The following is a 25439-nucleotide window of genomic DNA, read 5'->3' as shown; positions in this document are numbered from 1 at the left end:
GCGGTTCAGAGTGACTTCAGTGAGGGAACTACAGAAGAATTTACTGAGACCGAAGGAGAAGGAGAGGATAAGTATGAGAATCTTGATCTGTCCGGTTACGACAGAGATGATGTTTCGATGCATTTTACTGGACTTGAGCACCCATTGTCAAATGAAAACCTCGATGACTTCCTTAAAGATATCGATGATGGTGCCAATGCAACACCGGAGATAAGGGAGAAAGCTGACGATCGAGAAGTTGAGCCTCCGGTTACCGTTCAAGTGGTTGGTTCTTCAACTCAAATGGACACATCATCAGGGATTCCTCCCCTCGATAATGTGGTTCCTACATCCGAGCCAGTTACAAGTGATTCCCAGACAGTCCTGACCTCCCAGCCCGCGATGAAAAGACGCAGAATTGGTCCAAGGGTAGGAGTAATTTTTCCTGATCAAACTTAAACCACAGAGACTCCTCCATCTACAACAGTTGCTCCTTCCTCATCTGTGCCCATTCAAGAGAATCCCAGCTCTATCCATGAAGCTGGTGGTTCGTCTGCTGGCCTGAGATCGTCTCCTCCAAGGCCTTATCATGATTATGTCTCTGAGAGACTAGCCATTCATTTGGCCCAGCAATTAAGTCCAACTCACTCCTCACGCGGAAAAGGAATATCCTTTGAGGAAGGTATATCTGAAGATGATGATGCCTCAATGCCTGAGCTGAGAAAGGAGATTGGTGTGCTGAACCAGAAAAATATCGAGCTTGATATCAAGGTTGCAGACCTTCAAACTGAGAACGCCAAGCTCAATATTCAAGTTGCTGATCTTCTTGAAGATAAAGCTCTGAAGACAAAACAGATCACCGATCTTCAGACGCATTTTGGTTTGTTGACCGCCAGCTATTATGATTTGAAGAAGAAGCTGGAAGAAGAATTTGGTGACAAATTCAAATCATCTGTCGATGAGCCAAGGGTCTATCTTCCCAATCAAGACGCTCCCGTAGTTCCACCTCCTACAAGAACAACCACGATTGTCGATCGTTTTGACAAAGAACCAGCGCATGCTCCAAATGTTGTGGCATTAAAATATGCTAAACTAGCCAAGTCTGCCGAGAAGGGTCAATTTTTGTTCAAGAGGAGCTCGGATCAGAATGCTCCCGGAGGTCAACCAAACATCACCTTTACGGATCTTGGACAAAATCGATTCAGGGACGTATATGGTGATAGGTCAGGGATCATCTCATGGGGATTCCACGACACTCTGAACATGTGGATCGTGAGAAGGAAGAATGGAAATACCGAATTGTATAAAGATGCTCACGACTTCCACTCTTGGACCAGGGTTGATCTTACGGAGTTGTCTAAGGCTCCTTTTGCAAATCCATCACATGAACCCAAGGCGACACAGTTCAAGTTATTTTTGGAAGATCAAGTGGCAAAGGGCTTTCCCTCAATGAAGACTGCAGAGTCTATCATCAAGATATACCCGAGTGTCATTGATCCCAAAACCAATCAGCCTCTTCGGTCTGTGATGTGGCCTGCTACTAATCAAGTAAAGCAAATTCATATCCTTCAGAACCATCCAGATGGATCTCTAAAATCCATGCAATACTGGGTGTTTGATGAAACTACAGCTTCCGCTGTCATCAAACTTGAACATGGATGTATTCGTTTGTATGACAAGAGGGATCTGCTACAGTTTGGAAGGTGGGATATACATCAGCTTTCTCATCATCAGATCAAGGTGGCTGAAGACCTTTTCGAGTCTGCTGCTAAGGAGTACACTGCCATGGTTGCTGATATTATTCAAAAAGAGATGTGGAATGGAGCCATGGGAAAGTCAGACGTGCTGGTGGTTGATAAAGACTGAATCATGCTAGCCCCAAACCAAGGGGGAGATTAAAGGGCCAATATATATGGTTTGGGCTAGGCATCAATGCATAGATGAGTTAGGGCATTTGTCAATGTATTTTTGAGTCTTTTGTGTGTATTTGACGTTTTCAGTCTAGGCCATTGTTCTCGGTTGAAAGTGACCGAAAACAGGCTTTCGGTCTGCCTGACCAAAACCTGTTTTCGGTCCATATTGGTATATATAGGTTGTCAGGCTGTCAGTAGTAGAGTAGTAGATCTACAGTTGTTCATTGCTAGTTTTCGGTCCATTGAGTTGTATCAGACGGTTTCATGTGTTAATCGTATGCAAGCTCAAGTTTCATTCATCTTCTACTCATTTTCTTATTTATTTTCATTTGCTTGATTGATCATTGGTGAAGATCCTTCCATCAAGGACCTTACAATGCTGAAGATGCTTAAGCCTACCCAGTCCCTTCGTGAGGGGATCTGTTGGGTTCTCATCCGATGATACCCTCTTTTCCATGAGGAGTCCTTCTTCTATTCGATGTCTGATGAAATGGTATTTTCTGTCGATGTGTCTGGATCTTCGGTGATCCCTTGGTTCATTGGCTAAGGCAACTGCACTTTCACTATCACATAAAATATCCATAGGCTGCTTTGTAGCTGGTACAACTCCAAGGTCTCCAATGAAGTTCTTTAGCCATATAGCCTCCTTTGCTGCCTCCTTTGTTGCTATATACTCTGATTCGCAAGTTGAATCAGACACTGTCTCCTGCTTGGAACTTTTCCAAGTAATTGCTCCTCCGTTTAAGGTAAAGACCCAGCCTGACTGAGAGCAGAAATTATCCCTATCAGTATGGAAGCTAGCATCACTATACCCTACTACTCTCAAGTCATCACTCCCACCGAGGGTAAGTACCCAGTCCTTAGTCCTCCGCAGGTACTTGAGAATGTTCTTTACCGCAGTCCAGTGAGCCTTTCCATGGTTACCCTGATATCTGCTGACCATGCTCAAAGAAAAGGCCACATCAGGACGAGTACAAGTCATAACATACATGATCGAGCCTACAGCGGAAGCATACGATACTCGAATCATCTCAGCTATCTCAGCCTCTGTACTCGGGCTCAGAGTCTTACTCAATCTGGCGTTACTCTGGATCGGTAACTCTCCTTTCTAGGAAATTTTCATGCTGAACCTATTCAGAACCTTATCCAAGTAGGTACTCTGACTAAGTCTAATTAGTCTCTTACTCCTATCTCTCAAAATCCTTATCCCTATGATATAGGCAGTTTCTCCATGGTCCTTCATAGCGAAACACTTCCCAAGCCAGGACTTCACTTCCTGCAGAGTTGGGATACCATTTCCTATGAGTAGTATGTCATCCACATACAATACCAAAAAGCTAACTATACTGCTACTAGCCTTGACATATACACAGGACTCATCTTCGCTCCTCGAAAAAACAAACTCTTTGACTTTCTCATCGCAACAAAGATTCCATCTGCGAGGTGCTTGTTTCAATCCATAGATGGATTTCTCAAGCTTACACACTCTATTAGGGTACTCTGTACTAACAAAACCCTCTAGCTGAATCATGTAAACATCCTCAGCCAACTTTCCATTAAGGAAAGCGGTTTTGACATCCTTTTGCCATATTTCATAATCATGAAATGCAGCAATGGCTAACATAACCCTAATAGACTTAATCTTTGCTACCGGTGAAAAGGTCTCATCATAATCAACTCTCGGAGTTTGAGAAAAGCCCTTTGCAACCAATCGCGCCTTTAAAGTGTGTACATTACCATCCATGTCGGTCTTCTTCTTGAAGATCCATTTGCACCCGACTGTCTTACGACAATTCAACCATTTACACCCTATAAATAGAACCTCTCCCACCCTCATTTTCTTCACACCTTTCCCATTGTTTCTTCTCTCTACACTCTCTCTAAACCTCCCAAAAACTCCCCTAGCGCTAGAAGAAAGCCCCAGAGCGCTCGACGGCTCCGAGAAGAAGAGTTTTCGGCTCGAAAGTCCTGCCCCTGTAGAGCCCAGCTTCTAGCCAAACCCCCTCGTAGGTAAGATGCGCCTACCTAATTTTTAATATAGCTTTTATTTAAATATAGTAACGTTATTAGGACCTTAGAATAATTATTTAAGCTATTATCATGGGTTATATAAGCGTCGTTATAATATCTTTTTAACTACTCGCAGTACGGGGAATCTGGTTTAAAGGGTCGCATAGGGTTGTTAGATTTCAGAAGTACTATATGCCAAAATGGTCCCGCCCTCCGGTGTTTTATGTCTGGCCCCTGTCTGTACATAGTGGTTGGAAAATATTGTTTAAACACTTATATAATAATAATAATAATGCTAAGACTAATAATTAGTCGCAATGAATATTAGACTAAACTCTAGTGGTAATGATATTAGGTTTTTTCAAGGGAAAATTGTTTTAAGAGTAACGAAGCGTTGTCCGAGTACCGAGTCACCACCTTATCAAGTGAGTGCATAGTTACTTTAATCTTACACATAGATATGAAGTATTTTATATAAATTACGTGCTATGTGTGCATATTATTTGAATACTTGCTTTCTATGCTGGATGAACGATTTTATACATGTTTTAAATAATTTAAACTGTATATGTATTTTATATCTACGAATATGTTGGATAAAACATGGGTAGATGAATGATGAGAGATGAAAGATGATATGAGTGAACATTGGCAGCTATAGACTTAGTGCCTAACAAATAACATCGACAACTATGGACTTAGTGCCTATCAAATAAACATTGGTAGCTATGGACTTAGTACCTGTTAGATAAACGTTGGTAGCTATGGACTTAGTACCTGTTAAATAAATGTTGGTAGCTATGGATTTAGTACCTATTAGCTGAACACTGGTAGCTATGGATTTAGTACCCGATGAATGAACTTTAGCAGTTATGGAATTAGTGCTTTACGAACAAGAATTGACAGCTATGGACTTAGTGCCTATCATATAAACCCTGGAAGCAATGGGCTTCGAAATGAACGAATGCAGGATAGATGATTCTTAGGGTAGATCCTTAAGAGTAATGAAGATAATAGGGATGGGTAATTGGGTTGATTGTTTGTTGTTTAAATATAATAATTATATTATTGTGGGTTGAAAACCCTATGTACTCACCAGGTTTCCCAACGTGACCCACTCAAGCTTATTTGTATCACAGGTGTCGATATGAAGCTGCTTTACACTGATAGATTTAAAAGAGATGTAGATCACTAGTGTAAATGAATGTAAGTTCTGTTTATGCTTATGTTTCTGTATTGACGATGACATCCCAAGGTTTTGAAAATGAATAAAACACATTTCTTCGGAAATGCTTTGATAACGTATTTATCATGTTTTTCTGGGAACAAATTCCGCAACATTTTTATTAAAAGAGGTACTCTGATTTTTATAAAGCATAAACAAAATCGGTCTTTTCTGGCCGTGAAAATGGGGATGTCACAATTTCCTTGGCTTATGAACTCTCTCTCGCGAAAGACTCCTCTCCTTGCTACAAAGACCACATTATCATTGGGTCTGTAGAAGAGGTAACCAAAGGATTTCTGTGGGTAGCCGATGAAAATACACGTCTCACTTTGAGGTTCGAGCTTATCGTGAGTCTCGTGCCTCACGAAAGCCTTGCAACCCCAAATCTTGATGTGGTCTAGATTGGGAACCTTCCCAGTCCACATCTCATGAGGTGTTTTGGCAACTTTCTTTGTAGGGACTAGATTAAGGATATGGGTGGCAGTCTCTAAGGCATACCCCCAAAATGAGATTGGTAGCGAAGCTCGACTCATCATGGAAGGAACCATGTCCAATAAGGTCTGATTACGCCTCTCAGCCACACCATTCAACTGTGGTGTCCTGGGAGGTGTCAATAGTGAGACAATCCCACATTCCTTAAGATAGTCCAGGAACTCTGTACTAAGATACTCACCACCTCGATCAGATCGAAGCATCTTAATGTTCCTACCCAACTGATTCTCCACTTCCTGTTTAAACTCCTTGAACTTTTCAAAGGTTTCTGACTTATGCTTGATTAAGTAGACATATCCATATCTACTATAATCATCAGTAAAAGTCACATAGAAGCGGTTAGCATCCCTTGTGGCGGTTCTGAACGGTCCACACACATCAGTATGTATGAGGTCCAACAAACCCTCACCCCTAGCACAAGTACCAGTGAAGGGTGACTTTGTCATTTTCCCAACCAAACAAGACTCACAACTATCATCTGACTTTAGGTCAAATGACTCCAAGACTCCATCCTTTTGGAGTTGGCCTATACGTTTCTTGCTTACATGTCCAAGACGACAATGCCATAATGATGCTTTATCCAAGCTAGTGGAAGAATCGATACACAATACATTATTTCCTAGGTTATCTACAACCGACACAGTTTCATACACACCATCACAAGGTAATGCTTTAAAATAAAGAACATTATTAAAGAAAGCATTAATACCACCACATTCATTATCAAACGAAAAGGTAAACCCGTGTTTGTACAAACCATGAAAGGAAATAATATTTCTCACCATTTCAGACGAGTAACAACATTTATTCAAATCTAATGTTAACCCACTACTTAGCAACAAAGAATAAACTCCAATCTTGGTGACAGGTGAAGGTTTCCAATTCCCCATGATTAAGTTTATCTTCCCATGCTCCACATTCTCACTTCTTCTTAGTCCCTGCAAATCAGAACATATGTGAATTCCACAACCTGTATCAAGGACCCAAGAATTAGAATAGGGTGAGTTATTAGACAATATAGTGTAAATACCTGCATGGTTGGGTTTCACTTTCCCATCCATAACATCTTGCAGGTACTTTGGGCAGTTTCGCTTCCAGTGCGACTTTTCATGGCAATAGAAGCATTCAGCCTCTTTAGGGTTGGCAAAAGGAGTGACATAACCTCTTTTGCTTCCACTCGAAGAGGAGCCATCAAGGGACTTTCCCTTGGTACCCTTCGAAGGGCTCTTCCTCTTCTTCCCTTTACCTTGTCCGATTGCCACGACAGGGGCCGCGGTAGGAGTAGGAGTAGTAACAACCGACTTACCTTTAAGACCACTTTCCACGGTCTTCAAAAGTCCTTGAAGTTTGCTGAGTGTAACTTCCTCCTTGTTCATGTGATATGTCATCCAAAATCGATCATAACATGAAGGTAAGGAGTGCAAAATGATGTCAATTGCCAACTCCTCGGGGAAGTTCACATTCAATTCCAGCAAACGGTCCACATACCTTTGCATTTCCTTCATGTGGCCCGTGATGGGTTCACCATCCTTCATCCGTGTTGTTATCATGGAGGAGATGATGTCATACCTCTCTTGACGAGCACTTTGATGGTAGCGGTCCATCAAGTCCTGGTGCATCTCAAAAGGGTAATAGTCCTCATAGGACTTTTGGAGCTCGGCTGTCATCGTGGCCAACATGATACATGCCACTTTGGTGGCATCTCTCTCATGAGTCCGAAATTCATCGATCTCCTGAGGAGTAGCAGACGAATCATCAAGTTCCTTAAGCTCCTTGTCGAGGACATATTCCTTGTCCTCGAGTGAGTGACCATCCTGATGTTCCGAATCCAATCCATAAAGTTGGAACCATCGAAGATGACTCTCCCACAAAGATTCATGAGAGAGAAGGAGCCGGTAGGGTTTGAGCCAGAAGTAGCATTGTTGGAAGACATCTGAAAAGAAAGAAGGACAAGTTTAGATTAGATATAAAGATAGTCCTTAATAAGACACCCAAATGTAATATTAAGGCTAGGACCCAACACAATATTTTATAACTTAGAAGAGGGATGATGTAATCCAAGCTATAAAATATTTGAAGGTAGGTGAATGACGATTCACCAATTTCCACCACGAAAAACTAAATAAATTATTAGGTTTTAATTGGTTTTGAAACTCCTAGATTCTTTTGAGATTCATTGAACTTTTCAATGGCATGTTTCAATATCGATTGTTCCCTTCAGGTTTTGTGACTGGGATGCCGAGGATCACAAAACAAGGTGTGAATTAACCATGCAAATTACTTGGTACTCTTAATGTTTATCGCCTAACCAATGTGTTGGTTAACCACACGCGCTCCACCGATCTATGATAAACCTTAAGCCACCCTCTGCCTACCTTGTTAAGTCCAGGTTAGTGTACTGGTTAACCACACACGCTCCACTAACGACTTAAGCAAAGTGCAAACTGTAATTTCATGGGTTAGCACCATATTCATATTTTTCCTAAAGTAACTAAGATTGAGAATTTATAAAAAACATTTAGTAACTTTATAACCATCATACTTTTAATGAGGATTTACAGTCATTGTCCTACCCGTTCGGCTAACGACCCTCCACCAGTAAAGGAAGCAGTGGGTGAGAGTGGACACCCATTAAGCTGCCATTTTATAGGCAACAACCTTATACCCCCTTATAGACCGGCTTCGTGAATGATGCCTACTAACAGTAAAACGACTTGTTCTTATACATACACACACACACACATATATATATATATATATATATATATATATATATATATATATATATATATTATTAACTTATAATATTATAAAGTATAAGGGTTGAATTTTAACTTTTAAAATTCTAGGGGTTGGAACTAAAGTTTTCTAAAGTGACTTTACATGTTCCAAAACTTGAGGGCAAGTTTCGTAACTATTCAAAACTTTTCAACTTCATAACTTATGAGTTATTAGTTTATTAAAATGAAGACTCTTCATTTTATGTAACCTATGTGTTCATTAATGGACTTTAAAAGGAGTGACTTTTGGTAATCTATAACTTGAGGACAAATTATGGATTCCATTAATACACATAATGATCAAGAATTAACTAACAAACAATTTGCAAATAATTCCTATGATCTAACAAAACTCATAAGCATATGAACATTTATATCAACAATTTCAAGAATCATATAAACACATATAAAACTTGAAATTTTGATAATAGCCATTGTAAATGGATTATCATAACCATTACACCATCTAAAACAAGTTTTATAAGACCAAAACAGTTTAGGGTAATGTTTCTAGTCTATTTCCAGCAGCAAAACTCGAAAATATGCATTCAGGGCCTCATACTTGTCGAGTGCAAGAACCTACTCGACGAGTAGGATGAAATAACACATGGACTCGGCGAGTTCACTCAGCAGAATGCAGAAATCTTGAGTTTTTTCAACAATTTGCATCAAGTATCAAGAAAACAAGCCTAGGCTCTGATACCACTGAAGGGTTTTAAGCATTCTAACACTCCTAAGGTGTACATGCAACCCTAGAAACCTTAGATCTATGTTTTACTAAGATACATGCAAATTTGATTTTCCAAGGTTCTTAAGCTAACTAGCATGGCATGGGGAACATTGAAACATAAAGCTAGTAGGAGAACATACCTTTCTTGTTGCTTGGATTCCTTGAGAACCTTGTGAGCCTAGCACCTCAAGTGTGATGCCTCAAATGTTTCACACAACACCACAACTCTTGGAATAACTTTGAGAGAAGTACACTATCACTCAAAATCGGCTAGCCCTCTTGTTCTACACACATAGTGCCGATTTTGGTAGCCCATGGGGTCCTTTTATAGTTGTGTCACAAGTAGGGTTACAACATGTAAACCCCTAATTGACATGACTTTTCATATTCCATGATCCATGAGTTTATAACCTCTATGGACTATCCATGGAGCACCTTATGAGTTTTAGCCCAACTTAATAAACCATGGATCATTAGCCCACTATAAAAGAATGGATGATTTACACAATCAACCTCATATATTTAATTAGTCTCCTTTTGATCACCAAATTAATTCTAAATTAATTCTTGATCAATACTAATTAAATAATAATATTATTAATATATTAGAACTTATAATATATTAATAAACCATAAGTGTCCTTTCTCTTATTTAGTCTATCCAAGTGTTGCAATGCCATGCAACCCAAATGGATCATGCCAATCGGGTCAAATACATTCCAGAAATAGTTATGAACTTAGACACCTAATCCAACATAAAACTACCCTATTGGTAGTTTTGGACGAGCCATTCGTCCACTTTTTATTAAAAAAATGAAAATTATATAAATATCGGCGGTCTAGGCCACACCCACGATCCAAGTTCACAAAGGGTCACCAACTTATTTTGATGCCCATTATTGAAGGGGTAGATATATTATTTTTTGATAAAAACTATTATCATTAAAAAACCAATTTTATCTCAGTAAAAAAAATAAAATAAAAAGAAAATATTAAAATACATGATTTTTTGTTTTCTATGAATAGAGTATAATATTGATATAGTTTCGATTTATTTTTATTCTATTTTTTTAAATAAAATTAGGTTTGGGTTGAGTTGTTAATGACTATGAATAATTGGATTGAATTGAGTTGTATAAGTGAAAAGAAAAAAAAAATAGTTTTTATATAAAAATTAGGCTGTGTTAGTTGCTAATAGGGTAGTCTAAGAGGTTAAAAAGAATATTTGTACACGTTAACCTTTACTCGTAATATTTAGACAAAATCAAATATTTAGAAATAGTCTTTATGGTTTAATAAAAAAATCTTAATTTTAGTCTAAGGTGATATTTTGTTACAAGTATTTTCGTTTTGAAACTATAGTTCACAAGTATTTTTAGTTTTAATTTTGATAGAAAATACCGTAACTAATTGATTAATAACGAAGTATATATTATTAGACGGCATGTCAAAATATTTCAGATGGATGAGGTAGAATTGTACACATATTCATTATTTTAAGCATGTATAATTACAACTGAATTATTGAGTTTTATAATGAATTATATATGTAATAATGTTTACTAATACTTTTATTTTGTTATCAATATTGAAAATAAATACATTTATTATAGATTTATGTAATAATGTTTTTTCTTCAATGATTTACACAATAAATATGGTATGTTATTAATGTATATATATATGCAAATTAAATATTTATAACAACAAACAAATTATATAATTTGTACAAAATATCTTATTTCATAGTTCAATAAAGGAAGTAAAATAATTGCATAAATATACATTCAATTATTTAACATTTGAGTGTATAAAGTTATTTAGTTACACGATATTGCCATTTGATCCCTTTATTTTATTGTCTTCTTGTAATTTGGGTACTGTACATAACATGCACATCTTTTAACGGTGTACACATGAATAATCAGCAATCCCATATGAGATCAACGGCCCCAATTATTTGAAATCATTGAGCAGACAGTAAAGTTCCTCCTGTTTCTGCATTACATGATTCTCGCCCTCTTTTCAGTATTTCAGTGCTTTTACGTCAACACATTCACACATCACACACAATCACAAGACATCGCCGGAAAACACACACAGAGGGCGGCGGAGGAGAAGCAAATTCTTCGTGCAAAACAACACACATTTTACAACATTCTGTTCCCCACGCTCAATCAAACATATATAGAGAAAGACAGATTGTGTGTGATTGTTTTGCTGTGAGTTTTGTTACGAGATGATGTGGGAGGGGGGATCGTCGTCGATGACGGTGGCGGAAGGAGGTGGAGGCGGCGGAGGAGGGAGGAGGAAACCGTCGTGGAGAGAGAGGGAAAATAACCGGCGGAGGGAGAGGCGGAGGAGAGCAATTGCGGCGAATATCTATAATGGACTCAGAGCACAGGGCAACTACGATTTGCCGAAACATTGTGATAACAACGAGGTTTTGAAAGCTCTTTGTAAAGAAGCTGGTTGGGTTGTTCTTCCTGATGGCACCACCTTTCGCAAGGTAAAACAAATCAAATATTCTCCAAAAACAACTTTATTATGGTGTAAAATCATCTTTTAGTCGATCGATTGATCATCATTGATCTGCATTTATGTCCATTGGTTAGATCTAGGGTTTTTATGAACTGTCGTTCGCCCTTTTCAGTTTTACTTTTCAAATTTCCCTCTTAAATTCCAGATCAAATCATTCGTTTTGTTCCCCTTGTTTAATTTATGAAAATGGTTGGAAATTTCACGTATGTGATTCTGTTCATGTAGAATGCTTTCTATAATTGTACGTTCTAGGGTTTTAAAGTGTAGATCGACCAGTTTAACTTGAATCACGTTTCTTTCAGTATTTTACATCTTAAAAAGAACAGACGAACGGCAGAAATCATTATTTTTGTTCAATTAATGATTTTCATTTCGATCTGAATCTGCAGGGATGCAAGCCACCACCCGCCATTGAAATCGGAAGCACATCAACCAACACAACTCCATGTTCTTCCCGAAAACCAAGTCCACCTTCTTCATCATTCCCTTCTCCATCACACTTCGACATGAATCAATCCGCATCAAATCACCCCTTCACCTTCTTCCGTGACTCGATTCCTTCATCACTCCCTCCTCTTCGCATATCAAACAGCGCCCCTGTTACTCCACCTCTCTCCTCCCCAACTTCAAAACCTCCCCAAAATAACCATCTAATCTGGGAATCATTCACCAAACAGTCAATTCCCTCTTTCAATCTCCCCTACTTTGCATCTTCTGCTCCCACAAGCCCAACTAGATATCAACGTTTCACACCTTTTACTATCCCAGAATGTGATGAATCTGGTTGCTCCACCCTTGATTCTTGTCAATGGGTGAGTCGACCCAGTTCTCCCACCTTCCACCTTGTGACACCAATGGCTCCAGAAATCTCCACCATGGATAAAGGGAAAGGAATGGAATTGGAATTTGGGAATGGAGTGAATGCGTGGGGAGGGGAAAGGATTCATGATGTCGGGTTGGATGATCTTGAACTCACCCTTGGAAGTGGCAATGCTAAGTGATTTCAATGGAGTTTTGAAGATGTAGAGATTTAGAGGTTAGTGTATCAGTTAAGTTATTTCTAGTTCGTGTTAATGTTAAATTATTGATTTTTGATCTTTGTTTCATGGAAACTTTCAATTTGAAAAAAAAAATGGAGGGTAGTAGTAGTATGTATCTTCCTGTTTCTATTTATTAATTTCTTTCCCCATTGAAGCACCTCTATTTTCTCCATAGTCCATAGAACTTGTGCAAATATTGATCATTTATAACAGATTTATCAAAAATACCAACCTCATGTTATTTTTTTGGGTGATTCGACAACAATTGAATATATAATATAGTTTTTTTTACAAATTTTTGTAATCTCGTAATTAATGCAATCTTCTTGGTAGATAAATACTTTAAGTTATATGAACTAATTGCATCAAGTCAAATGACAATTTTGTACAAAGAAGAATATGGAGGGGACCATGAGACACCACCTAGAAATCACATGTAACCTAATCATCCAAACCATGAGACCTTTTAAAACACATCATCCACTACATGATTTTTAAAAAATTTATAAATTAATTGTTGTGCATGATCATGTCCAATATAATGGGATCATGTTGGTTGTAGGGATGACAACGGGGGCTGGGTACTGTGGATCACAGTCTCCATCCCCATCACCGAATCTCTGCCACCAGTCCCATCAGGGAATGTTGTTAATACTGTTCCCTGATCCTCACGAGGGAAATCATGAAGTTACAACTTCTATGTTGAAAGAAACTCAAACTTTTGTAATTTGTGTTACCTTTCTAATAAATCATTTTAAAATAATTTTTTATTCGAAAAGAGTCAAAATCGTTTTTCTCAAACATCCTGAAATTGATTGATTACAACTTCAAGTTGTAATGATTAAATTTAAAAGAAATCCAATTTAATCATTATGGAAAATGAATTGATGTGCAAAAGTTTGATAATGTGTTTGTGGATATTTAAATTAAAGCAAGAGGAATCGAACAAAATATCCAACTAGAAGAGACTATGAAAAACTGAAAACTAGTATAGTTTGAAATGTCAAATAAGTCAAAGAAACTTAAGTCTCAAATTTGAAAGGACCAAATTACTATTATTTCATTTAAAGGTCTTTTTGGTTAATTGTTAATCTCATATTTAACCCATATATTTTTTACCTTGATTAAAATCAACTCACTATTCCACTCGTTGAGAAACACCATCCATATTCTTTGACATACATGAAAAAGCCCTTAGAAGCTAACATTTTCAAAGCTCGAAACTTTGCAACCAAGCCTAATATCATTTCCCTCCCAAGAGCATAAACCCCATACTCCAACCTTCATTTCATTATCTTAAGGCGCCTTTATAGACCCTATACAAACATTCGAGACCAAAACACCTAACAATACCTTAACATTCTTCAAATTCATTAAGATTCGGTTCAACTGATCTAAATGGTCTTTCAATGGTACCCTCATTCATTTTTAATGAAACAAAGGTCGCTCTAACAAAAGCTTGTTTGTTAATTATTTGGTCATATACAACATTTGCTATACAACCCTTTGCATTCTCTGTCTACAATCTCATAAAGACTAAAAGCGATAAAGAATATTGTAAAGTAGGCCTTTTTTTTCTTGTTGCTTAAACATCATCTCATCCACACTTATATGCCTCTCCTTAATAAATGGAATCCAAACACCTAATTCTTTCAACAATGACCACATCTTAATTTTCCATATACTAAAACAATTTTCCCGATAAATTTCCCGATCATCACTTGAGGAACCATCTTCCATATATGTAACAAACCAGTCAATATCAACACTACCTTTCACCAAACAACTTCCCTACATAACTACTTTGTACTTGAATCTCCAGAACAAAGTAAAGGACTTTTTAGTATATTGACTAATTTGACTAATTGGTAGCCCTTTCATTTTATTTACAAGTCACTTTTGACCCACATGAATAAGGTGATGATTAATAGATTCATATTCATTTAAAGCTACAAAAAAAATACGAGAGTTCATGTATCAACTTCAAATAATCAGCATATATATAAGGGAAAATGACTCTTGAGGGTAATTAACTTTTGCATTTGTACTCATTTGGTCCCTTTCCTTTTTTTGTATTCAATATACCATCGAACTTGTTGTTTGTGTTCACCATAACCCTTTTGACCGGCTTTTGACCTGTGATAGCCGGTCAAAGGGTTATGGTGAACACAAACAACAAGTTCGATGGTATATTGAGTACAAAAAAAGGAAAGGGACCAAATGAGAACAAATGCAACAGTTGGTTACCCTCCTGATTCATTTTCCCTTTACTCATTTACAGCAAATCCTACGTCATCTCCTACTGATATTAATGACTTTATGAGATTCATTGTTGCTTATCTTCAAAACATAACCCACGAAAGAACATTATTCATACATGTACAACTTTGTAATGCACTTGAATATTTATTAGGGGAATCTTGACTAAGCAGGCACATTTCATGACTATATTTACATTTCCAATCAAATGATTTATCGTATCATGGATTCTAGACAAGTCTACAAACGAGTGGAATCACAAGTGCTGTGATTTTTGAGTTTACTTAGCCTTAAGATCGAATTCATGGGATAAGATACAACATCAATATGTACAATATCATGTTGCTTTTATAGACACATCACCATAATATACCTTGAGGTAAACGTTTATGCTGATAAATATACCTCTCATACACAATCATATCATTTTGCAGAGAGGTGTTGACAGTTAACCACAGTAAGCATAGCATATACCATGTTTTAACGAGGTTACCCCTTTGAAACGCTCTTCATATACGTTATAGCCAGAGAAGGTTGCAGTCTATGATAATTTTGCAACTTTAATTTCATTTAACTTTTTGGGGAAAATGATTCAGGAGGTTAACCAACTGTTGAGTTCGTTCTCATTTGGTCCCTTTCCTTTTTTGTACTCAATATACCATCGAACTTGTTGTTTGTGTTCACCATAACCCTTTGACCGGCTATCACAGGTCAAAAGCCAGTCAAAAGGATTATGGTGAACGCAAACAACAAGTTCGATGGTATATTGAATATAAAAAAAGGAAAGGGACCAAATGAGTACAAACACAAAAGTTAATTACCCTCAAGAGTCATTTTCCCTATATATAAATGCAAACAGATTATATTCTATTTGAGTTGTTTTGTTAAAAATGTTTATCTTGCATGCTTGATGTAGTGCTTCATATTCATGTTTGTAACAATAAAGATTTATTTATAATGTGGTAGTGCTTCATATTCATTTTTGTAGTAATAAAGATTTATTAAAATAAGAAATCAAATATGATTGTTCTTAAAGTCAAGAATTTTAAAAATACTAATGTTTATGAAGAAAATATCAAAAAATCAATTAGTAAACTTTTAATTTTCCAAAATAATCTAGAATATTTTTTATTATAATCATGGTGTATATATATTGTTGGGTCACTAAATTGTATAGATTTGATGATGAAAAATATATACACTATAGTTATAGTTAGTTAGTTAATCTGAGATATGTTGATGGAAGTTTATATGTTGAAGACCGAAGAACATCCCCTGATGACTAAAAGATCCTGAAGACTATATCAGCACCAAAGGCATGAAGACACTATCTACTGAAGACTGATCAGTGTGTCCAGACGCTTATGGTTATACACTGATGACACACTGATCAGGTGATACGCAGAGCTCTCATACGCTAATGGTACTATCTACTGAAGCTGAAGCTGAAGATGATCAGCGTGTCTCCTTGATGTTGACGTTGATGCCCTGATCATTGAGTCTCCAAGAAGCTAATGTTTTGATCAGGGTCTGATGTGTTGGTGTTGATACTCGAATCTGAAGAAGATCTAATATGATCCATTCCTTATATACCAGATTAGTTTATATGTAGATTAGATACAATCCCTTGATTGAAAGGATTCACTAGAATAGATTAACATATATTTGTGTATTAGGGTTAAACCCTAAATGTGTCTTTGTGACGGCTTTATGCCATTCGTCTTTGTGACCTATTCTCTTGGAGAGAACACCCATTTCTTGGTGAAAGATATATTTGTGATACTTCTATGTTCTTCATTGTTCTTTCTTGTTTATATTTGATTTACGAATCTACAAAGGGTTTGGGACCAACATATATATATATATATATATATATATATATATATATGAATCCAACACCTCCTCTCTCCTCCGCAACCTCCCCACTGCCACTTCCACCACCTCCGCCACCGCCAACTCCGCCACCACTCGCCCCCATATCCGCCACCACTGCCACGACCACAACTGCCACCGTAACTACTACCACCACCATTGCAACCACGACCACAACCACTACTATAACACCCATAAAATTCAAGCCAATTTAAATCTTTTTAAAACATTTAAAACCATTAAGTTATTACAATTTGTTTCAAAATAGTTTGAACATCAGAGTATCCCCAGAATCAAATCATGAAAATATAAGGAGGTGCACGATCACGCCTTCGCCTTCCCGCGATCATCAAAAGTACCTGAAACATAATCAACAACTGTAAGCCCAAAGCTTAGTGAGTTCCCCCAAAATACCAATGCCATGCATATATAACCATATCATATAACAACATAACATGCATAATGAGCCATCAGTCTGACTGGACCGCCTCACAGGCCATTAGTCTATCTGGACCGCTTTCCGAGCCATCGGCACGTCTGGACCGCCTCTCATGGCCTTCAGCCTATCTAGACCACTCGTCGGGCCTTCGGCCTGCCTACTATGCCCTAATTGGGTTTGCAGTCTATCCGGTCCGCCCTAGGTATCATGGCCTACAGCACACAGTAGGACCTGCCTCAACCCAATCCCCCAAACCAACAAACATATGCATATAAATATCATACACTAGCTAGCATGTACAGATAATCATATAGATCTACAGATCGCTAACATAGAAAGCATCGTATAACTAGGATATTGATCTAACAAATCACTAACATAGCAACCATCCAATAACGAGGATACAAATCATAAAGGGTCGGCCTTGGTACCGTAGACCCTGTTGATATAGTGAGGAGAAGTCACCTCACGATGTCGAACTGTAGTGATAAGATCAAACTCCCGAATCACAGTCACGAACTCAACCACCTATAACCACCATAGGACCAAGTCCATCAGAATCACAAATTACCAAAATACCCTCAAAAGTCCAACTGGTCAACCCTTGGTCAAAGTCAAAGTCAACGGTTAAAGTCAACAGTCCATGTTGACCCAACTCGTCGAGTTCCTTAAGAACTCAGGAAATCATAAAAATCCTAATTGACTCGCCGAGTTTCCAGACAACTTGTCGAGTCCATGCGGGGTCCAAAACTCGAGAAAAACCCTAACTAATTCATCGAGTCTTCTTACTGACTCGCCGAGTTCAGGCAGAACCAATACAGGTGATTTTCATCCGACTCGTCGAGTCCCTTCAGTCCATTTCTCATTAAAACATTTTTAAGCTACCCCAAAGCTCCATATTGCAGATCTAACTTCCTAGGGCATGGTTTCCACGTAAAGTTTCAAACTTTACGTACATGCATGGTCCTAAATGCCAAAACTAAGCTAAGGGAAAGGTTTAACCCAAAGAGAAGGGCCAATGCTTGCTAAATCTGATAACTTTAAGACTATAGGGACCAAGAGGAGTCCAGATCTGAAGTTACAACTTCAGATCATGCCCAATACCCGAAATAACCCACAATCAACTAGAAAATGGCCCTAAACCTTTGCATGAAGAGATCTAGTTAAAGATAAGCCAAGGTAACGACTTGTTACCTTCAAAATGATGCCAAGATGAAGTAGAGTCAGATCCACAAGCTTCACTTGCTCCAAGCTCCTTAGACTTCAAGCCTTCTTCACAAAATGCCCCAAAAGCACTCTTTAAATCTCACAAACACTCAAGAACAAGGTCTAAACTGATTAGGGTTTCTACTGGCCGTCAAGAGGTGGTAAGGAGATGGAGTAAAGGACTTAAGATCCTTTAAATAGGATGCAAACCCTTAAAAATTAGGGTTTCATTTTCCATCTCCTACTCGTCGAGTCGGGGTCCTCCGATTCATCGAGTAGACCTCATAAAACATGTGGGCTGACTAATCCCTACACGAAGAGTTGGGGCCTCCAACTCGTCGAGTAGTCTTCTTTAATTGCTTGAAATCCTCGAAATCTCATTCTCGGAAATCAGGATGTTACAACTATCCCCTACTTGAACTAGGCTTCGTCCTCGAAGCCTGCTCTAGTGGACAAATCCGGATAATGCCTTCGCATTCCAGCCTCCGGCTCCCAAACCTACTCGGATCCCTTCCGATGCTGCCACTTGTACCTTTACCAAAGGTGCCTCCTTGCTATGCAGAACCTTACCTCTCATTCCAAGACGGCCACCGGCCTCTTCGACGTAGTTCAGGCACTTATCTTCCTAAAGATCACCAAATGATGCCACGACGTCCTCACCCGACTCGCACTTCCACAACTGCAAGACATATGAAGTGCTATGAATCTGACTGAGCTCCTCCGGAAGACCCAGTCGATACGCTACCTTGCCAACCTTGGCAAAACCCGAAAATGGCCCGATAACTCGGGAACCCGAATTCTGTTCTTCCTGAAGCGGATCACACCCTGAAAACTTGGATTCCTTCTCAGGACACAATCATGGATCATACGCGGCTGCCGATAATCCCCTGCTAGAGAAGAGATTATATATTTCTTCAAAGGAACTCTTTCAGTGACCCAATTTTCAGAGATAACATGGCTACAGGAGGCAAACTAGGAGAAGAACCCTTATTGTGCTGACGGGATAATGCTTCCTTCAGCTCCCGAATCTACATACAATAACAGTCAACTGCTAACGCATAACCACAACACCTATGCCTGGCCCAGTCAGCCTCGGGATGGAATATCAATATGTCGAATCCAATCAACCACCGGATTGAAATACTCAGGGTTTGTCGGCCTACCGCATCAAACCTACCGCTCCTTCTGGCCCTTGTACCTACGACTTACAGTCAGCCCGCACCGGGTATCTTGGCCTACTGCATTGAGCAGGACCGCCTCAACCCTTCCAACAGAATGTGTTTCCATAGATAATCAGGAGAAAGATCTAACCCGGTTCTCAGAACCTGACAGACATGGACGCTCTATCCCAACAACCCTCGACTTCCCGTTGACGACATTATACATTTGTCCTGTAACTCTCGATTCACCCCACGAACCAAAAGTTTCCCCCATTTGCCTTACTGACCTCCAGAGTGCATGCCTCACACGGATACACTTGCGATACCCAACGCAAGTTTCCACTACAAGCCATCCCGAGATGGCCGTCCATGAATCCACCCCAAGTTTTTGACTGAAGCTACCACTATCATGCAGAGAAGACCCGCAACAAGTCAACAGCGAACCTTTCACAATCTGAATCCATATGATACCCAAAACCTTAGTATAACCTCTGACTCTTTACCATGCCGTTACCAATCTCCGGAGCGACGAAATAAGATGATCAACCAAGAACTTCCACATTACATCCACCCCCTAACAACAGCTGGCAAACATGCAGGAATACGGGGCAAACATTTCCCCGGATTCATTCTGATACCTGACTGACACTTCCCTCAATCCTTACTGCTTCCGATAACTTAACGACGCTGTCGTCTTCTCGTCAGTGGCCCATTCCTTCGGACCCGAAGATACCCACTTTCCTCCGCTGCCTGAAGGGCCTAATCAATGTTCCTCACATCACTAAACAAGCATCGCAATACTGAAAATCTACCACGCATGATTCCCTTCTTGGAACAAGTGACTACACAAGGGTTTCCAGGCTCTCCTATATGACCACCGATTGTCCCTAAGGGCACTCTATAAGCGATAACCCGCAAGCACGAAATGTACAATTCTACAGGTTATTATCACAAAGCAGCATGCTCAATACCAGAACGTAGATCTAACAAAATACATACAGAGTCTTTAGCATGACTGGACCGCCTCACACGGCCTTCAGCCTATCTGGACCACTCTCAAAACCTTCAGCATGTCTGGACCGCCTCACCGGGCCTTCAGCCTGTCTGGACCGTTCTCCGGGCCATCGACACATCTGGACCGCCTCTCAGGGCCTTCAGCCTATCCGGACCGCCCTAAGTCTGTTGATCATAACCCTGGACTTATCCTGGTGCCCTCTCCCATATAGCCAGCTCTCCCCCACTTAGGGTTTCGAACTCCTGATCCAATCCGCAGACTATAGTCCCAACCTAACACTAGACCTCATGTTGATCACCCACCCTCTTGGGAAAACGTGGTCTGATACTCGACCCGCGTATCCACCACATACGCTAAACAACCCGCACATCCGTGCTGAATGTACTGCCGAACCCTGATAACTAAACAAAACCCTCAATGGCTGATGCTTCATCTGAGAATTCCTAATTCTCTGCCACTTGGGACACTAACCACCATCTACTGGTGGCGAAACCAAAACACAACTTAATCGTCCCTACTAGGTATTACCATACTTAACCATGGAATAAATAACCTCCGCAGACAACCCTCCCGACATGGGGTAACTAAACTTCAAGAGAAACCTGAATCCTAGCTGAATACTTCTGAATCTCCAAATTACAACTACTGACCTTGGAATGGTGATTCTCTATCCTAACATCTCCTCCTCAAATGCACCCCTGGATCCTAACCATCTACAACCCTTTGATAATAACATTCTCATGACACTTCTAATGACCTAACAACTCTTGTAGTTCCGCAACACATAGATCAGACAAAACAGGTAACTAACTCGTAGTTGCTGCCTACCCATACTCAACGAGATTCCAAGGCAAGACAAATACCGATCAAAGACAGTTTGACCATATTATTATTACAGAATATGGAGGTTTCCATTTACATACCAGATATTTCTTGCGGCTCGACTTTGACCTCCTGAGGAACGATGATCGTTGGAATCCGAATTCCTTCCGCCCCCAACGTAGGGCAGCTGGACCTGAAATGACCTGGCTAGTGACAGCGGAAGCACATCTGATCCTTTTTGCAATCCCGTTGCACATGCCCTCTCTCTCCGCACTTGAAGCACCTGAATTTGTGGCAAGCAAATCCGTGGGTTCCCCCACACTTTCCACACACCTCCTGACTCTCCTGACTTCCAGTACCCAGGTCAGCAGCCTCCGACTCCTCGGCCTCTGCTGAAAAGTCCCTCCTCCTCTTTCCTAGTTTTGACCCTACAACCGACACTCCCCCAGTAGTCCTCCTAGTAGTAACGTCTCTCACATGTTGCAGGGCTGCAATTTGCTCCTTGAGCTTGGCGATCACCCTGGCTAGGGATGACAATGGGTACGGGTATACCGAGTTTCGTGTTCCCCATCCCCATACCCGAATCCCCATCCCCATACCCATACCCGAACCCATCCCCATCGGGGATTAAAAATCTATCCCCATCCCCATCCCCAATGGGTAATGGGGATACCCAATGGGTAATCGGGGATTTTTCCCCATTACAAAGTTTTGAACTTTTATGAAAAATAACTCATAGTTATAGATTAAGCAACAAAACAAAAACTAACATAATTAATATAAAGCACTATAATCACTGAATGTCTTCAAACACGAACAATAACATTCAAGTTTACAAATTAAACCATTTTTTGCAAAAAAAAAGGACATTAAAAGTCTTCTCAAAACTATACGTTTGATTGTTAAAAAAACCTTAATTTGTCTACTGAACATTTGCTTATGCATTATTTAAAATAAAAACATAAATAATACTATATATATATATATATATATATATATATATATATATATATATATATATATATATATATATATATATATATATATATATATATATATATATATATATATCGGGTACCCATCGGGGCCGGTTTCGGGTACGGGTATGGGTACCCGACAGATAGAACCATCCCCATCCCCATCCCCGCTTTTTGCATTCGGGTAATACCCATCCCCGTCCCCGTCCCCCGGTCAACTCGGGGATTTACCCGGTCAACTTGGGTTAGTGTTTCGGGTACCCATCGGGTATGGGTTTTTTTGCCATCTCTAACCCCGGCGGTGACCCGGTTCACGACACCGAACAATTCTTCCTGTAAAATCTGAGATACCTCCACGGAAATCATCTCCCGCGTTTGATCAACGGACAATACCGGCCTATCCTGGCCGCTAGCTCCTCTCCCTGCCGCCGTTACATCTGATGAAGCTGCTGCGGCAGCCGTCTCAGTAATGGCTGCATAACGCTCATCAAATTACTCAACCATGGCATACTTAATAGACCCAAATACCTTCGGAATCTGACCCCAGACTATCTCAATCACCTCCTCCTGGATGATCTCTTTGACGCGATCCTCTGTCAACGCTGGCCTATCCTGGCTACCAGCTCCTGATCTTGACCCAGATCCGGCCTCAAATCATCTCATAACCACCATACTGAAAATACATACCAGGAAGATATCAGACATTCCATGTAATAACGGAAAACCAACTACCCACAAAACCCTAAGGGTTGTAACTTCCATGCTACGCGTATGGGTCATGTGCTTTCAGTAGTACGAGCCCATACTACCTTCCACACCTACCCATATTTGTCTCAAGTATCTGATGGGTTTTGAGCATTCTAACACTCCTATGGTGTGCATGCAACCCTAGAAACCTTGGATCTATGTTTTCTCTATTATACATGGAAACTTTCTTTTTCCAAGGTTTCATCCTAACTAGCATGTGATTGGGGTACATGTAATATAAAAACTAGTAGGATGACATACCTTTTCTTGTGGTTGATTGCTTGGAGCTTTAAGAGCCTAGCACCAATAATGTGAATGCCTCAAGTGGAATCACAAATCACCAAAACAACTTGGAAGACTTTGAGAGAATATGATGCACTCTTGAAATCGGCCCACCCTTGTTATCTCACACACTAGTGCAAATTTCAAGTGCCAAAGACCTTTTTATATAGTATGGTGGATTAGGGTTACATCCATGTAAACCCTAATACCCATGACCTTTCATTTCCATAGGATCCATGGGTTAAAAGCTCCACGGACTTCCATGCAAGCTTAGTCCATCCTAAATGAACATTGGCCCATTCTATATATATATAAGAGTCCATATTTAATTAGTTTCTTTTTTATCACTAGATTAAATCCAAATTAATTCTTGATCAATACTAATTAAATAATATGATTTCATATTAATATGTTATAACTTATAATATATTAATAAATCATAAATATACTATTCTCAAAAGACTATCCATACAAATTGTTCCAGTGAAGTGCAACCCAAATGGACCATGCCGGGTCGGGTCAAGTACATACCAAATATAGTTATGGACTTAGACACCTTATCCAACAGTCTCTCACTTGGATAAGTCTGATAACTATAGTTGCAAGTATGACTTCAGGAATCGACCAGCAATCGTAGCTCTTAAAACTCTGTTGAACTATGAAGTGCCATTTTAGATAAGTGATCCTATAATCCTCTGTTCTCAAGATATCAGCCGGAAAAATACATGGAACAACGTCGTACTTATTGTCCAACAGTTTGTTTCCCGATTTTCGATTTGTTTGACATAGAACTAAACTGAACACATCAATTTGGTTCTGACCGGGCCCGACACATAGGTCAAAACAAAATCATCGAGGGGACCAGATATTGCTTCTAATCCTCCCAGGACTAAAAGGAACAGATAAACTTTGACTCATATACTGGTACTAACTACTTGTTGAATCATACACAAAGGCACGTTTTATAACATCAAGTTACTGATGCGTTTTCGTACAATCAATGTACAACCAACTCATAGTCAACAACTCATATCTCTAGGTTTGAAGACTTATATGATATTACCGTCTCACAATCACTCGAGATAAATTCCATGAAGTGATACAAGTGAGCGTGGGTTTAATCAAATGCTAAGAACTTATGAGCACTCATGAATGTTGCAGCAACTTTTGCTATGTCTAAACACCTTAGACATCTACAAGCCCAATTCATGACAATCTTGATTCATACCTACTTCCAAAGTATGATTGACTGTGAAGAGTTTGAATAAAGTAATTATTCTGGAAGTCAAAACATGCAAAGTTGAAACAATAGTAAACGATTGACACAAGATAGTAACACTTTACTCATAAACAAACAACAACTTTTATTTAATCATCAAATGTCAATTACAGTTTACAAGTTTCAGAAATAGCTATCTAATCAGTAAAACTAATATCGTCCTTCAGCCCGATGCGCCTCGCATGCTGCAAATGCTTAACCCTAGTCAGTCCCTTCGTGAGGGGATCTATTGGGTTCTCATCTGACGATACCCTCTTTGCCACGAGGAGTCCTTATTCTATCTTTTGTCTTATGAAGTGATATTTTCTGTCAATGTGTCTGGATCTGCCATGATCTCTCGGTTCCTTGGCTAAGGAAACCACACTATTGCTATCATAGAAAATCTCCATAGGCTCCTTTATAGCTGGTACAACTCCAAGGTCTTCGATGAAGTTCTTCAGCCATATCGCCTCCTTCGCCGCTTCACTTGCTGCTATGTACTCTGATTCACATGTCGAATCAGCTACTGTCTCCTGCTTGGAACTTTTCCAAGTAATTGCCCCTCCATTCAGGGTAAAAGACCCAGCCTGACTGAGAGTGGAAATTATCTCTGTCGGTTTGAAAGCTGGCGTCACTAAACCCTACTACTCTCAAGTCATCACTCCCACCAAGAGTAAGGATCCAATCCTTAG

The 25439-nt window shown here is 39.4% G+C and overlaps 1 protein-coding gene across 1 annotated transcript; it reads left to right on the top strand.

Annotated features, from left to right (window-relative positions):
* The first annotated feature begins 11059 nt into the window (after positions 1-11059).
* LOC145116792 (protein BRASSINAZOLE-RESISTANT 1-like) lies at positions 11060-12843 on the top strand. Its single transcript, XM_079053109.1, has 2 exons — positions 11060-11638; positions 12060-12843. The coding sequence occupies exons 1-2, from the start codon at positions 11369-11371 to the stop codon at positions 12669-12671; spliced, it is 882 nt and encodes a 293-aa protein (XP_078909235.1). The 5' UTR covers positions 11060-11368; the 3' UTR covers positions 12672-12843.
* The last annotated feature ends 12596 nt before the right edge of the window (positions 12844-25439 follow it).

This window comes from Lactuca virosa, chromosome 5 (assembly GCF_052849685.1).
Source record: "Lactuca virosa cultivar CGN04683 chromosome 5, Lactuca_virosa_CGN04683_v6, whole genome shotgun sequence".
Lineage (NCBI taxonomy): Eukaryota > Viridiplantae > Streptophyta > Magnoliopsida > Asterales > Asteraceae > Lactuca > Lactuca virosa.
Note: the sequence above shows the minus strand (reverse complement) of the source record. Positions and strands in the feature narration are given on the sequence as shown.